This window comes from Pinus tabuliformis, chromosome 2_1, assembly GCF_031772625.1.
Source record: "Pinus tabuliformis cultivar Carrire ecotype Pingquan chromosome 2_1, CPIR1, whole genome shotgun sequence".
Classification (NCBI taxonomy): domain Eukaryota; kingdom Viridiplantae; phylum Streptophyta; class Pinopsida; order Pinales; family Pinaceae; genus Pinus; species Pinus tabuliformis.
In genome coordinates, this window is record NC_142299.1 from 495,299,550 (window position 1) to 495,315,049 (window position 15,500).

Consider the following 15,500-nt stretch of genomic DNA (forward strand, 5'->3'; position numbering starts at 1 on the left):
ATAGTTTGAGGTATGGAAAGTGTCTTCCTAGAGCCCAATTCTTGAAAGCTAATGTTGAATGATAGAACCCAAATCAAAAATCATATGAACATACCTTCAAGAAACCTAAGAGAAGCCTTTCAATGACTCGACAACAAAAACAACAACTAGGGTGGCATAAAGTGATTTAGTTGAGGAAGAAAGCCAACGAGCTTCTAATAGCCATAAAATTAGAGAAAAAAGGAGTTAGAGTAGGAATTTTGAATGCCTTTGCCATGATAAACAATTTAGGGAACTAAAAGCCCAAGAATCTAGAAGAATGAACTAATACTAGTTGTCAATTCTGCCAATCCCTCAACCCATATCTACTAATGTTGTATCCCACATACATGAAACAATAATGAAGGAAATATAACATATGGCCGCTGATAAATTGCGCATGTCATAGCTTCGAGCTTGTGCCTTTGTAAATCATTTCCACGCGATTGAGTTTAAGCCCTTCACATGCCAATCCATATGATTCTTAATTGCTATGCTACATGCCTTGACTATCTAATGAATGATAAACATTAAAAATATAAATATACTTAAATCCCCAAATTTTATTAAAATTCTTTATACTAAATAAGTAGCCTCATTTGTTAAATTAATCTCTTAAAATATTTGCTATTATTCTTCTGTAATTTTCATTCTATAAATAAAAAACTTTAATATTTAAAAGGTTGTTTTTATTAAATTTAAATTAGCAAGTGGATCCATTTCCTATAAGAGATTAGAATATTACTTATTTTAAGGACATTTATAACTACTACTTATTTTAAGGACATTTATAAATTAATTATAAAGGAATGAATTTATAAAGCATTGTCACCATTAAAAGCTGTGTAGTAGATTGAGAAGTTAACTTTGAAGAGCAAGGGATCACATCCTCCCTTGGTGGGGTACAATGATATTTGTGTATATTTGGGTACCTCACAATGTGTATATTAAAATCTCTACAGAAATCAATAAAATATTTTATACCATAAAGGTACACGATGATTGGAAATAAAAAATTTCTGAAGGATCCATGGCACGATCTTTCAACGACATTACTATTGATACAACGATATTTAAAACGGAACAGGATGCTCCCACCAATCAATAATCATTCAATGCCTGCTGCTGCTTCCAATTCCGTTCTCATTTCTTCTCCAATTTTTCTTACCTGTTCCACGATCCAATTCAATTCAATCACCTCAACTGGTAAGAAATCTGTCTATTAAATTAAAATCAGTCTCATTATCTCTACTGAATGCATTCAGTATACATATATGGTTATACCCGCATTTCAGGGCCCTGTATTGCATTCATATAAGCATTTTAAGATTCAAATAGTACAGAGTCCTCTAATATCAAAGGTTCCTTCGTTGTACACAGTGGTACAGTTTGTTGTTGGGGAGAATGCAGTTTTTCCCTGAAAGCCTAGCAGGTATTTTACAGTAGATATGCTAAATCTTGTGGTTCCAATCACCAATTGGATATGTAGAAATCCTAGGCCTGAAATTTTACCTGTTAATTGAATTGTTACAATTAACAACAAAGAAAAGCATTTTGTTCTTCATTTCATTTTATTTAATAATAAATCTTGTGTTTTAATGGCAATCAATAAGCACCAGCAGCAGAGTAATAAGCAGACTAACAAATGCTCTCTAGGCTGGGATATATATCGTAGTTGAAATGCTTCAAGTCTTACTGTGTATATCTCTACTCTATTGCTACTGGGTGCATAATGTTTACCTTGATTAATTATGCTTCATTTTGATAAATGGCCTTTTGTTAACCAAGTAGGCTTTGCTTTCTGCTTATATTCCACCACCCAGATGTATCACCTGGGGTTGTCCCCGCCAAATTTCTACCTGGTCTGGTCTCAGATACTGTAGTTAACTCTATTGGTCACATTAATGTGGCAACATGCTTTTGTAGGATTTTGAATCTGGGTATGATCATTGAATGCCCTTTGATTTAACAACTTAACCACAACTTGCTTGCCATAGTTTCCACACAACCTGTGCTCGGGGGATTTTGAATTTGAACACAGGGATGACCATGGAAAATCAGTTCATTTAATCACTTAACTACAATCTGCTTGATATTGTTTCCCTAGAAGTCTCGAATTCTTCGAACTTTGTCCTTAAAATCCAAGTCAACCTCCTCTGGAACGGCATTATTTTGAGAATCAGGATTTGAAACAATCTCTTTTGCATTTTGTTCTGAGGCATGGATTTAGATTCTTCGAACTTTGTCCTTAAAATCCAAGTCAACCTCCTCTGGAACGGAATTATTTGAGAATCGGGATTTGAAACAATTGCTTTTGCATTTTGTTCTGAGGCATGGATTTTGATCCATTTCTAAAGCATTGCCTTATGTTACAGTGTCTTTTGGGTCGATACATTTTATTGTTTTTGTGTAGAATTTCCAAGGCATCTTGGCTTTCAATAATGTATTTTGTGCTATCTTATTGAAATCTTTTGCTTCCTATTTCATTCAGCGTGTTGTATGATCATGGCTCTTTTGATTTTTGATCAATGCAGTTTGGTGCATCTTAAAATTCTCCTATTTTTCCCTTTCTACTATTTCATATTCAGTGGTTTATACATACCCTGAAGGCTTAAACTGATATTTGATAGCTGAATTCTTTGTAAAGTTACATTGCAGTGTGTTGACAGTAATGCGTTCTGAACTATATATCTCTCTACTCTGCCCATTTATTTTTTTTCCATTGTGCCATGATACTATAATTCACTTCACAGATCTGTAGACATCGATCTGCCTATTTTGTCTTCTTGTTGCCATACTGAGTTCCACTTCATGGTTTTGTAGATGTCGACCATTCAATATCTGGCCCGTCTCTAGAGAATTGCTCCTGTTATCCTAGAATTTGGTCTTATCATTACACTCTTCATATACTGGAAAATTTCTGCATCTGTTTGCTTTTCTTAGATTTCTTTTATGTTGCACGCAGTTATTTTAATAAAAAAGGTACATTACGTAGCATTTTTATATAGTTTAGCAAATTTAGCGCTAGCAAAGGCACCCTTCCAGGATTGGAAGTCAACACAAACCGTGAAACAGATTATATAGTTTTTTTAAAATGGAAATGAGAATTTCTGGAGAATCAGTAATTTAGAAACAGCCATTGTTATCTGTTGTTATTATTATACCAGATACAACTAGTTTATAAATGTTATAAATAAGCCAGTTACAGCATGTCTGATAAACCCACACAGGTAAGAAAATACGTTGTTTACCAAAAACACTTAAGCGAAGATCCTTTAAGCTAATATCCTTTGACGCAGCCTTTGACTCAACGGATTGCATTCAACAAATTGCAGTGTTGAATTGCATAGTTGCAAGTGCAGCATTTACATCATATTGACTATAGCCAAATCAAGGTCAATATGTGTGCATGACAAACAAGAACACGGAAGCTTTCAAGTTGATGTCTATAGGATTCAGCGTCCAGTTATCTGTTCTAAAAGGAGGCTAGCTGAAATCTTGATGTGAATCATCGGGGTTTTAATTCAACCCCACACCGAGTTGCTTCTTCACTTTCAGGTCTTCCCTGTTTACCACACTTAAGTTATGAAGTTAGAAGCTTTCACTATCTTGAGTGACACCCACCTCTGTGCAGTGGGGTTATTTTTTTTATCTGGTAGTGGTAAAACTTTTGTCTTATCAGGAAATTGATGCGATTGAAATGCATGCATGTGCCATTTCTGGCCACCCTGCTAATCGCCTGTAAATAACAGTTTACACCTCTTTGTTTCATCTTTTTCTCGTCTAATCTCTTTCTTACATTCTGGAGTTTGTTTTTTTTTTGTTGTCTTTTCTTAATTATGATGTTCTTTTTTTGGCAGTGGATCCTTTTTTAGACTAATTCGAACAGTAGAAACGAATTTTTGATGTCCAAGTTCGTTGAAGACTTGAAAGCACAGACTAGCCTTGGCAAATTCAGCTCAACGGAAATCTGGCAGGATAATGATTCGCAGTGCGATTCATATTTATTGTAAATAAGAGTCAAAAAAATATTATAAGAGGAATATTAGAAATTTTCTAGCATAATGATGGCTCAGAATACATTTGGGAGGTACCCGATGGAAATTCGAGGAAAATATGGAGGCCTTCCTTCTCAAGTCATATCAATTGAATTGAAGCATAGGATTTTGAGTGCATTGAGCAAGCTTGCAGACCGGGACACACACCACATAGCCCTGGAAGAGCTGGAAAAAATAGTTCATGGACTTTCACCTGAAGGGGTCTCAATATGCCTTTCGTGTCTGTATGACACAGATTGTGAGCAGAAAAGTGTAGTTCGCAGAGAATGTGTTAAACTTTTTGGCACTATTGCAAATGTACACGGGGATGGTATTGCTTTGCATCTTACAAAAATCATATCCAATATTGTTAAGCGTATTAAGGATCCAGATTCTAATGTTCGGGATACCTGCCCAGAAACAATGGGTATTTTTGCAGCTCAATATCTGTCTGCCAATTCAACTGTTAGAGATAATGGTGATCAATCAGGGTCAGGTTCGGCTGTTGCACTCTTTACAAAACCTTTGTTTGAGCTAATGAACGAGCAGAACAAGAATATACAAACTTGTGCAGCAGCATGCCTTGCAAAAGTCATAGAGAATGCAAAAGACCCGCCTTTAGTAGCTTTTCAGCATCTCTGTCCACGCATTTGCAAATACTTAAGCAATCCTACGTTTCTGGCAAAATCAGCTTTGCTTTCTGTCATTGCAAGCCTTGCTCAGGTTCTTTGGTTCTTTCTGTTGAACATGCGAGATCAGATTTCTTTATCTAGTTTCCAACAATGGGTGTGTGGGGAACACTTCTATCATCCATCGAGGACGGGGCTTGTAGTTCCCCATGAATTTACGTTTGGTCTTCTGGCTGAAATTTTTCATGAACTAAATTATATTTTGCTTTGTAGGTCGGTTCTGTTTCTCAAGAGTACTTGTCAATATTGATGCCTTGTATCCATGAATCTCTGGAGAGTAGTGACTGGGCTACCAGAAAAGCTGCAGCTGATACTTTGATTCGGATGGCCAATCATTTGAACAACTCTTTATCAGCTAGCAAATCTGCAACCCTTCTCATACTTGAAGCATGTAGATTTGATAAGGTGGGATGCAGCTTGAAACAGACTAAAATTTCTAGTGTCTTCTCTTCTTATCTTTTTTTAATGAAATGTTTCATTAGTGGCAAATCTGCATGACTTAGTGCAGACTATGGTTGCAGGTGAAACGGGTAAGAGATAGTGTGGCAGAGGCATTACAGCTTTGGAAGAACATTGCAGACCCTGAAGCTGAATCATATATTGCACACAAAAACCCATCTTTAGGTAAGACACTGTTTTTTTATGACTTATGCCATCTAAAGGTACCATTGCCTAAGTCATGGTAGAAATAATTCTCTGTTGCTTTTTCTTATTTGTCAGATTTTCTAGACAATGAAAGTTCAGAGATGTCACAGAAGTTAAAACATTTTGGCACTGAAAGTAGGAGTCCTACTGGGAGCCAAGTCAGTTCTGCTGACAAAGATGCAATGAACAATGCATATCAAGTATCTGATTATATAGTTAGTTTCCAACGCAGTAAAGGTAAAATGGATAAGCCAGGGAATACTTTGAAAAAAAGGGTCTTGTCTGACAAAAAGATTAACCCCGAGTTCTTTCAAAAGCTCGTCGTGAGAGGTTCAGATGACTGGCAAGTAGAGGTGGCTGTGCCTCATGGGTGTCCACCTGTACAAACCCAGCATGAAGAAGAAATTGAAGACATCAATATGAATTTGCAAGATACATCGAGTAGCATTACAGTGACATCAAGCGAGCTGAATGGATCAGAACAATCCTCACCTGCTGCAACCAGGCAAGTTGAAAATATAGATCTGATTGATAGTAGCCAAAGATCTAAGAATACATATGATAGAACTGAAATTACAGATAGTTTCTTGCAAGATAAGTTAAAAGAAGATGGAGATTTGTGGAACAAAAAACCCCAAGAGATAATGCCAGAAAAGGAAGAACGGGATGATCATAATCAGAGAGATATGCCATTGGCTATTCAGCCATGGGATTCAGGAGGTCCAAGAATCATTTCTGCCAGCAGTGGTAGTTCTGACAATGATCAGGGAAAAAGTAATAAAGATTGCTGGCATGTAATTCAAAGGCAGTTATCACAATTGGAACAACAACAAGCCAGTTTGATGGAAATGCTGAAGGTTTGCATATCAGTAATTTCCTTTTTACTTTTCTAATTAAATGCATTCTTTATTACCCTGCTATGAAATGGTTAGAATTAATGCCAAGATCCTTTAATTTTATGTGGAAATTATATTAGTTATATACTGATTAGCTACAATTACTTTCTTCCTAAAGTTACTAGTTGGTATCCGTCCTTTTCTTTAGCTTTAAACTGTTTTTCCACTTGTGAAACTTAGTTTCATATAGGCTAGAAGTAAAACTTTAGTATGCATTAAGGATGTTTGGCATGGCTGCAAAGAAAGTTTACAACCAAAACATGCAATGTGCTGACTACTCTCAAGAAAACCCTGCCAAACAATGGTCATCTGACCTCACCTTATAGAATTCTCGTCCTAAATGAGATGTCAACCTCATGCAATATGCCTTGGCTAACACATGATGAAGGGAGGTGAAGTGAATGAGATCTCATATGTCCGACGCATGAGCCTTGTTAGAAGTAAGGAATGGAGTGAACTCAAACAAGTCCAAGTCGAACCCTCCCATGTGCACTTGTTAGAGGTGAAGTGAAGAGAGGTGATCTAGAACTAAACTCATCTGTTCTCCTTGAGTCCTTCATGCGTTCTAACTTATCTTTAGTGGAGTGGAGTGAAGAGATAGAGAAGGTTATGTGCTCTAGTTTAATTTCCTCATGTGCTTGAGGTGGAGCGAAGTGGAGCCATGCGCTCTCAACACTTAACTAAGGATAATCCACTCAAGTCCAACAAGGCATACTGAGATGAGATAGCACATTTGCCACATCACCACCATGTCAGTGGTCACTGCCACCTAACACGTCCACCTGTTGCCACTTGTCACCCTCCATGGCGACCACCTACTATAAATATACATGCCAAAAATAGCACTACCCATAAAATAGGAAAAGATGAAAAATGTCTAGAACTACTAGAGGAACCTTGATAAATATAGCACACCTAAAATATGCACTGCTAAAAATAGAAAGTCCTCACATGAGAATGAAATTAGGATCATTGGATTTGATTTTTTGTAAGGAACTTGAATATGTGTTCAAAATCACCATGTGGGCCCCAAAACCCCAAGTGCTAAAAATGGCAGTGTGTCACATGTTGCCCAGAAATAGCTCATCAGAATAATGAACTTGCAAGGATATCAAATATGCAATCACCTATGACCTACAATCCTTTGAACTCCAATTGCTGAAAGTGGTGGTGAAATATCTCTTACTTTGAACCCAAGTCACATGACACGAGGACACATAAATATGAGTATTCGACATGAGACACAACGACCCCAGAAACAGGACACGAGGGACACGTTTTGTGTGTCTATATATATATATATATATATATATAAGTACTGAAATATAGTTCCTGATCCATATTAAGTTATTGAAATATAGTATTAGTTTATTAATTTACCACATCAATGATGTTCATTGCTCACAGTTCAATGTTCATTCTTGAATCTTCATGTTATTAACTTGTTAAACAGATTGAGAACCAAATCAAGAATTTCAACAGGGCCATTCTGCATATTGCATATGTAGTTCTAGCTCTCTTGTTGACTAGTATATGAATTTGACTTACTCAAGTTGCACATCTTGGAAAATGTGGGCAATTGCAAGATAAACTCAACTAGGTAGAGCCCTATATATTTAAGTCAACTCTCTGTAGCCATTAAAATTTGAAATTAAAACAATATAATGGCTATATATCAATGTTTTAAAACTCCGACTCCGACTCCGACTCGGCCGAGGGTTGACTCCGACTCCGACTCCGACTCGGTATCGACTCGGCCGGCTCGATTTCAATGACTCGGTCCTTGTAAAAAATACATTGAATATTTATTTTTTATAAAAACACATAATTTTAAAGATTTTCATTCATGTTTCCAAACACACAGCATTAGAATATAGATAGAAGACAACATATGATCAAAGTAGGCTCATGAATATATCCATTATATCAAAATGGCACCCAGTACATTGTCCAATACATACACGATGATGATATAGAGATTAAAACAAAAACACATAACCAAGGAGGCTATAAATGGCCTCTACAACAAAACTCTGTGACCAGTACTACTGGCTATTGCTAGAGTTGCCAACGTCATCTGGCTCAGTGTTACTTGGGAGCAGAGCGAAAGTGGGGAGCGAGAGCGAAAATGGGAGAGGGAGCGGCATTTTGAGAAGCTCTTGGTTTGGGAGCGAATCCTAGAGGAGTTCGATAACCAATGTCACTAACATCAAGGTACATAGAGGGATTGGTGCTCTTGATTAAATACGAGTTCCAGAATCCATACCCTAATACATGACAAAATTCAATGGAAACATTGCAATCCTCCAATCCTGAAACCCTGAAAAACTGATAAGTCTGCTGGATTTTGAATGAAATCTAAAATTCTACTTTCTCCATATGAAATCCAATGAGGCCGAAACCACTCTCAAACATCCTGAGTCATTTCATGGTAATGTTAAAAATTTAAGTAAAAGGATGAAAATGAAGATTAAGGAGAATGTCACTTTTACTTTAAGAATTTAACATTACCATGAAAATTTATAACTGCTTGGAGTCCAAACCAACCAAAAAACAATTTAAAAATCCATTAAAATTTTATTAAATCGCAGTTTGACATGATGCTGGGCGTTTTTTTGTGACTCGGCCGAGTCATAACGGAAACGGCCGAGTTGGCCGAGTCAGCCATGACTCGGCCGAGTCATGGCTGACTCGGCCAGTCGAACCGTTCCAAAGGCCGGGTCATAGAAAAAGGTATTGGCTCGGATCAACTCGGCCGTTTCGGTTTCGAAACGGCCGTTTCTTAAAACAATGCTATATATGCATGCTTTCTTCATTGGTCAAACTTGGATATATGCAGGGAGTCGAAATTTTTTTTGAAGAGTGGGAAATCGATGGCCTAAATTATGATATCAGAGTGCCCAATGTACTAATTGATGCCTATATCACAAAAGGAATGATTGAAAAGGCAGGCCACAGAGTCTTTCTTGAACACGTTTTAGAAAAAGGAGGAAAACCAAATTTCAAAACATGGGAAATGTTTATGGATGGATATTTAGAGAACAAGCAAATTAATCAAGCTATAAAGACCATGAAGAAAGCTATTTCAGAAATTAAAAATTGTGAATGGAAGTCGGCACCTAAAAAGGCACTTGAATACATTGATACAAATTATATAGGTATGTGCATATGGAATACAAGAAAATGTTGACTTGGCCCCAACGCGTTGCAAAACAAGAAATTTAAGCCCCAAACCACGAGCTCGAAACCATGAACGCTATTATCCATGACCCAGGTCGATGTGAAGTTAATAGTTGGGAATTGCTGAAGGAACTTCCAACACAACACAGCAACCACTCCAGTGAGCTTCAATGACGAAAATGATCGAAAAAACAAAAAAAATGAACCATGCGCGAGCATTATGAGTGACTTTTCGTGGGACATGTCTCCTGCGAGGCAAAAAGGTTAGGGCACGTGGCAAAAATGCCTGTCGCAATTGCAGGACACGATAAAAACCATTTTGGACACGTTTTAGCTCGTATTTCGTGTCCGACATGTGAAATACGGGACACGTGACCTTCAGGGACGTGTCTGATGACTTAGCTTTGAACTGTTAAAATTTGACAGCTCAGGGATGAATTTCTCCTAGAAGAAATCATATCTTTTAGCTCTATTTGAACCGCCTATAATAAAATTTCATTTCTAACAATTCTAATATGACTTTCCAAAAATGGTAAATCACATCTCAATTTGGATGTGACTTTTCAAAAATAGAAAGTTGTGCCTAAATGATCAAGGAAAATCTCAACATATGGAATCCACTTTAAAGTCAAATCAATCATGATTATACAAGTCAAGAATCAATATTTTTATCCTTACTAGTATTATTATTATTATGATACAATTATTTATAAAATAGTCTAAAGTCATTCACCTTTAATGGATTAATAACAACAAATTCTCTCATGGAATAAGTAAATTAAATTGAGAATCTCTTACTTGGAAAATTGAACCTCTCTCTTGGAATAAAATAGTAACTCCACACTTAGAGAATGTAACTCTCCCTTTCCAATTCAATGTATGGCAAAAATGTAACCCCTTATTAAATGCACTTGTAACTCCTTCATTCAATTCAATTTGTAACTCTCACCAAATATTCTCTCATGTTCCAGTGTGACTCTCTCTCCTTAATTCGAATTCTAACCCCTCAAGACAGGTGTACTTCTCTCTCTATTCTTGGGATGAGTTACACTTTTCCTCAAGTAACTCCTCTTTCATAGAATTCGATTCTCCTATTATTGGCTCAAGGGATGAATTCATTTTGTAAATCCTCCCATTTCTCATCTATTTAAGCAAGAGCAAGTGAGATTTAAGAGAAGTATGCTCATTATGAAAAAGAAGAGCTAGTGTTGAGTGTGTGCAAGAGAAATGTGAGAGCAAGTGAAGAGTAAGAGTAAGGGAAGATCTAGAGCAAGTGTGAAGGACAAGATTTGGTCAAGGGAAGGAGATATTTAAGCAAAGAGCAAGAGCACTTCAACTGCAAGTTGATTAGACATTGGTGACTTTATTCATTCTCATTCTCTCTCTCTTTGTACTTTGCTGAACAATTGAAGAAATCTAATAGAAGAAGAATCATTTGGGTTTTCCCCTTGTGGGTTTTTCCCTGGTCATTGGACCTAACTCTCTATTTCTTATATTTGTGTTTGGTTGTCTTCATATGATCCTTAATTTTATGTTCTATCTACTATTGTTGATCGGAAAATTTTTGAAGAAGAAATCTGCATTCTAAGTAATTGCAACAACATAGAAAATTCAGTTTTTTGCAAAGCAAATTCAATTTTCTACAAAGTACATTCAGTTTTCTGCAAAGTACATCCAGTTCCATTTAGTTTTCTGCATAGAACTTTCAAGTTTCTACAAAGAATTTTTTAAATTTCTGCATAGAACTTTCAGATTTTAACATGGTATCATGGCTTTGGTGAAGACAAGTCCAAGGAGACCAAATATCACCTAAGAAACCCCACTTACTGCCTAAGTTTTTTTGATCAAGATGAATTTTTCTTATTTCAAGGTAGAGGAGAAATTGAATGATGCTTCAACCTTGGTCCATGGAAAGCAAGGCTAGATACCACTCTTGAATAACATGGAGTTTTGGAGTATGTTGAAGGCACAATATTTGATCCACCAGAGAATTCAAGTGTTTTTGTCAAATCCAAACATAAAAAGGGTGAAATCAAAGCTAGGAAAATTATCCTTGATTCTCTTAGTGATCATCTCATTACTTATGTTTTTGGTTTGAAGAAAGCTAAAGAAATGTATGACAAACTAATTGGCATGTCTGCAATTAGTAAATTGAACCAGATTATTGCTTTGAAGAATCAATTGAAGGACATCAAGATGAATAGAGGAGAGACAGTTCAAGCATACTTCCTAAGAATGACTAAAATCAGGAATCAACTGTCAATAGTTGATGAAGTTGTACCTGACAAAGAAATGGTGTTGATTGCGCTTGGAGGCCTTTCTTCCATTTGGGAGACTTTTATCACCACCATCAGCGACATCAACACTATTCCCACATTTGATGAGCTCCTGGGAAAGTGTATCTAAGGGTAGGCCAGAATGATCTCTGGAGGGAGAATTTCACATCATGAAGAAGGAGAAACTACTGCTTTTACAATCTCTGAAAGGAGGTTTTGTATGTACCTATGTTGAAAAAGAATCTTGTATCCATATCTGCTCTAGAAGATAAAGGAATGAAAATTTCTTTTATTAGCTGAAAGGTTCTAACCTGGCCTTTGAACTCAAGTATGATAGAAGCCTTCACTCTTGGATCAAGATGTGAAGGGCTTTACAAAGTCAATGGTAAACCCATTTATGCACTGGTCCATGATACTAATCTTTAGTGTGAGTTATGGCACAAAAGATTTTCTCACCTACACTATAAAGTCTTACCTCATGTAAAGGAAGATGGTTTCTGGAATGCCTAAGATCAGAATGGATCATGAAGGAGTTTACCCAGGATGTGCACGTGGAAATCATATAAAGGGACCATTCCCTTCAAGCAGAACAAAAACTAGTCAGGTACTTCAGCTCATACATTCTGATTTATGTAGAACTATGTTTGTTACTTATCTTGGTGGCTACTTGTATTTCATGATTTTTGTTGATGATTTTTCTCGCAAGACATGGATATTCTTTTTGAAAAAGAAAGGGGAAGCATTTGACATATTCAGAGATTTCAAGGCTCTGATTGAAAATCAAACTGGAAAGTTGATCAAAGCTCTCAGATCTGATAATGGGGGAGATTTCACCTCCAATGGTATTAATGATCTTTGCAAAGATGCTGGAATAAAGAAAGAAATCACTGTGCCATACAATCCACAACACAATGGTGTGGCTGAGAGGAAGAATAGAACTATTATGGAAGCGGTCAGGGCCATGCTACATGATCAAAAGCTACCAAAGTTTTTGTGGGGAGAAGTTGCAAACACCAGTGTTTATGTGCAAAACAAAAGTCCTCATCAAGCCTTAAACGATAAGACTCATGAAGAATTCTTTATTGGTAAAAGGCCTAAGGTGAGTTATTTGAAAAATTTTGGTTGTCCTGTATACTTCCATGTGCCAAAAGAGAAAAGGAACAAGCTAGAAGCTTCAGTTAAGAAAGGTATGTTTATTGGTTATTGTGATAATTCAAAAGCTTATAGAATTTATGTACCTGGTCAAAGAACTATAGAGTTTAGCAGAGATGTAACATTTGATGAAGATGCAACTCTTAGAAAAGCAAGAGACTCTCCTCCTCCTGCCATTGCTAAAAGACAAGCTATTAATGAAAAAGAGGTTGCATCTGAGTTTGAACTGGAACCTGAGAATGAGCTTGCTGATAATCCAATGGGTTCCATGGATCCTCTAGATCCTCCACCACATGATCCTCCTACCAGAAAGAGACCACTATGGTTGCGAGATACCTTGCAAGATGTTGAAAAACATGCTTCCCCAAGAGGAATGTTCAGAGAAAGTAAGAAGGCAAGTCGGTTTCAAGGGTATGTTGCTGCCATGAGCAACATCATTCAGGCAGAACCATGCACCTTTGAAGAAGCTACAAAAGAACAAGTCTGGAAAGATGCCATGACTGAAGAATACGAGTCCATCATTTAGAATGATGTCTAGGAAATGATTCCTAGACCTCAAGGTAAATCTGTTGTCACTTCCAAATGGTTGTTTAATGTTAGACATAGTGCAGATGGTAGTATTGAAAAATATAAGGCTATATTTGTAGCTAGAGGTTTCTCTCAGAAAGAGAAAATAGACTATGATGAGCTTTTTGCACCTGTAGCTCGATATACTACTATTCGATCTGTGGTTTCCTTAACTGTAAGCTAGGGATGGAATCTTCATAAAATGGATGTGAAAACTGCTTTCTTGCATGGATTCCTCAAGGAAGAGGTATTTGTGGAACAACCACAAGGCATTGAATAGCATGATAGAGAAACTCATGTATACATACTGAAGAAAGCCTTATATGGGCTAAAGCAAGCTCCAAGAGCTTGGTATGCTCGCATTGATAGCTACCTGATAAAACTTGGTTTCACAAGAAGCAGTGCAGACCCAAACCTCTACTTCAAGACAGCCCAAGGTATACCTTTGATTTTGCTAATGTATGTTGATGCTTTATTATTGACAGGAGGAGAACCTCTTATCCTGCAGTGTAAGAGGGAGTTAGCTTCTGAATTTGAAATGAAATACCTTGGTTTGATGCATTACTTTATGGGTCTAGAGGTCTAGCAAAGACCCGGTGAAATTTATCTTTCTCAAGGAAAATATGTTGTTAAGCTTCTTGAAAGATTTTGTATGGTAGAATGTAAGTCCATGGATACGCCTATGTAAGTGAACTTTTGGAAATTATGTGGCAAACTTGCAGGACCTAGTCTAGCAAATCCCACAGAGTATAGACAACTCATTGGTGCTTTGATGTTTTTGGTAAACACTAAGCTTGACACATGCTTTGATGTAAACACTTTAAGTCAGCATATAATTGATCCCTTTCATGCTCATTGGATTGTTGCAAAACATGTACCCATATACTTGCATGGAACTATCAATCTAGGAGTGAAATATACTGCTAAAAATGTAAGACTTCATGGATATACTGATGTTGATTGCACAGGTAACTATGTTGATAGAAAGAGCACTTATGTGTGTTGCTTTAGCTTTGGATTTGCCATGATCTCTTGGATGAGTAGAAATAAAAAGTTTGTTGCACTGAGTACCGCTGAAGCTGAGTACGTTGCTGCTAGCATGGCTAGTTGTGAGGCAGTTTGGTTGAGAAATCTTTTTGGGGAACTATTTGAGCAAGTTCCAGACACAACAGTTATATATTGTGACAATAAGAGTGGGATTTGTCTTGCATAAAATCATGTGTTTCATGACAAGTTCAAGCATATTGAGATTAAGAATCACTATATCCGGGATATGGTGCAGAGAGGAGCAGTGAGGCTCCATCACTTCTCCACTGATGATCAGATAGCTGACATTATTACCATGCCTTTCCCGAAAGGACAGTTCTTGGTTTTTAGAGAGCAGTTTGGACTTATAGATGTGACCCTTCCAGGAAGTGATCACAACTGATCGAGAACATTGAGTTGCCTTCCCCCCTATCAAAGCTCACAAGGTTAGGGAATGATGTCGGAAAGCTCTTGAGGATGAGGGACCTCTTGTGTAGTGCGTGCCATAAGAGTAGGCCTCAGTATGCATCCGACCCACAGTCTGGGACGTGGGAAGAGCCACCTATCTAGCCAATAGGTGTAGTGAGACTTGTCTAGGATGCAGGTGTTCCACCACTAAACACTTGGTTATGTTTGGTTCTTGTCTGTATGACTTGTTTGAGTCTTGTCTATGTGATCCCTGTGTTCTATCACCTAAATTGGTTGAGTGTAATCTTTATCTATGTGACATGTGATGATCCTTTCCTTTCCAAATTTGTGTCAAGTGGATGATTCTTCTTTAGATTGTGCCTTCATTATTATAGATGTTACAGAGCAGAGTTGAACTGAGATGAATGACGTTGAGAAATCTAGGGCACTCATAGTTAACAATTTCTCTGCTTGATAATTGCTTGTGATGTGATTTTACTTCTTAGCTTATGATATTTTCTTTGTTAGCTTATTAATGTTTTCTCTTCATCAAGACAATTACCAATATGCACAATAAAAGACAAGTGACATAGCATGTAGGCTTTT

The 15,500-nt window shown here is 37.0% G+C and overlaps 1 protein-coding gene across 4 annotated transcripts in view; it reads left to right on the forward strand.

The window, feature by feature from the left end:
• Nucleotides 1–1,086: 1,086 nt before the first annotated feature.
• The window catches only part of LOC149201099 (microtubule-associated protein TORTIFOLIA1-like), a 126,389-nt gene continuing 111,975 nt past the window's right edge, over nucleotides 1,087–15,500 (forward strand). The window contains exons 1-6 of one of the 4 annotated variants that reach the window (XM_089402859.1): nucleotides 1,137–1,224; nucleotides 1,399–1,450; nucleotides 3,879–4,778; nucleotides 4,958–5,149; nucleotides 5,266–5,368; nucleotides 5,465–6,258. In XM_089402859.1, the coding sequence (XP_089258985.1) occupies nucleotides 4,083–4,778; nucleotides 4,958–5,149; nucleotides 5,266–5,368; nucleotides 5,465–6,258 (1,785 nt within the window). In that variant the 5' untranslated portion in view covers nucleotides 1,137–1,224; nucleotides 1,399–1,450; nucleotides 3,879–4,082. Of the gene's footprint in view, nucleotides 1,225–1,268; nucleotides 1,451–3,878; nucleotides 4,779–4,957; nucleotides 5,150–5,265; nucleotides 5,369–5,464; nucleotides 6,259–15,500 lie in introns of those variants that run through there. The other 3 variants (XM_089402858.1, XM_089402857.1, XM_089402860.1) reach the window with 3 other exon arrangements.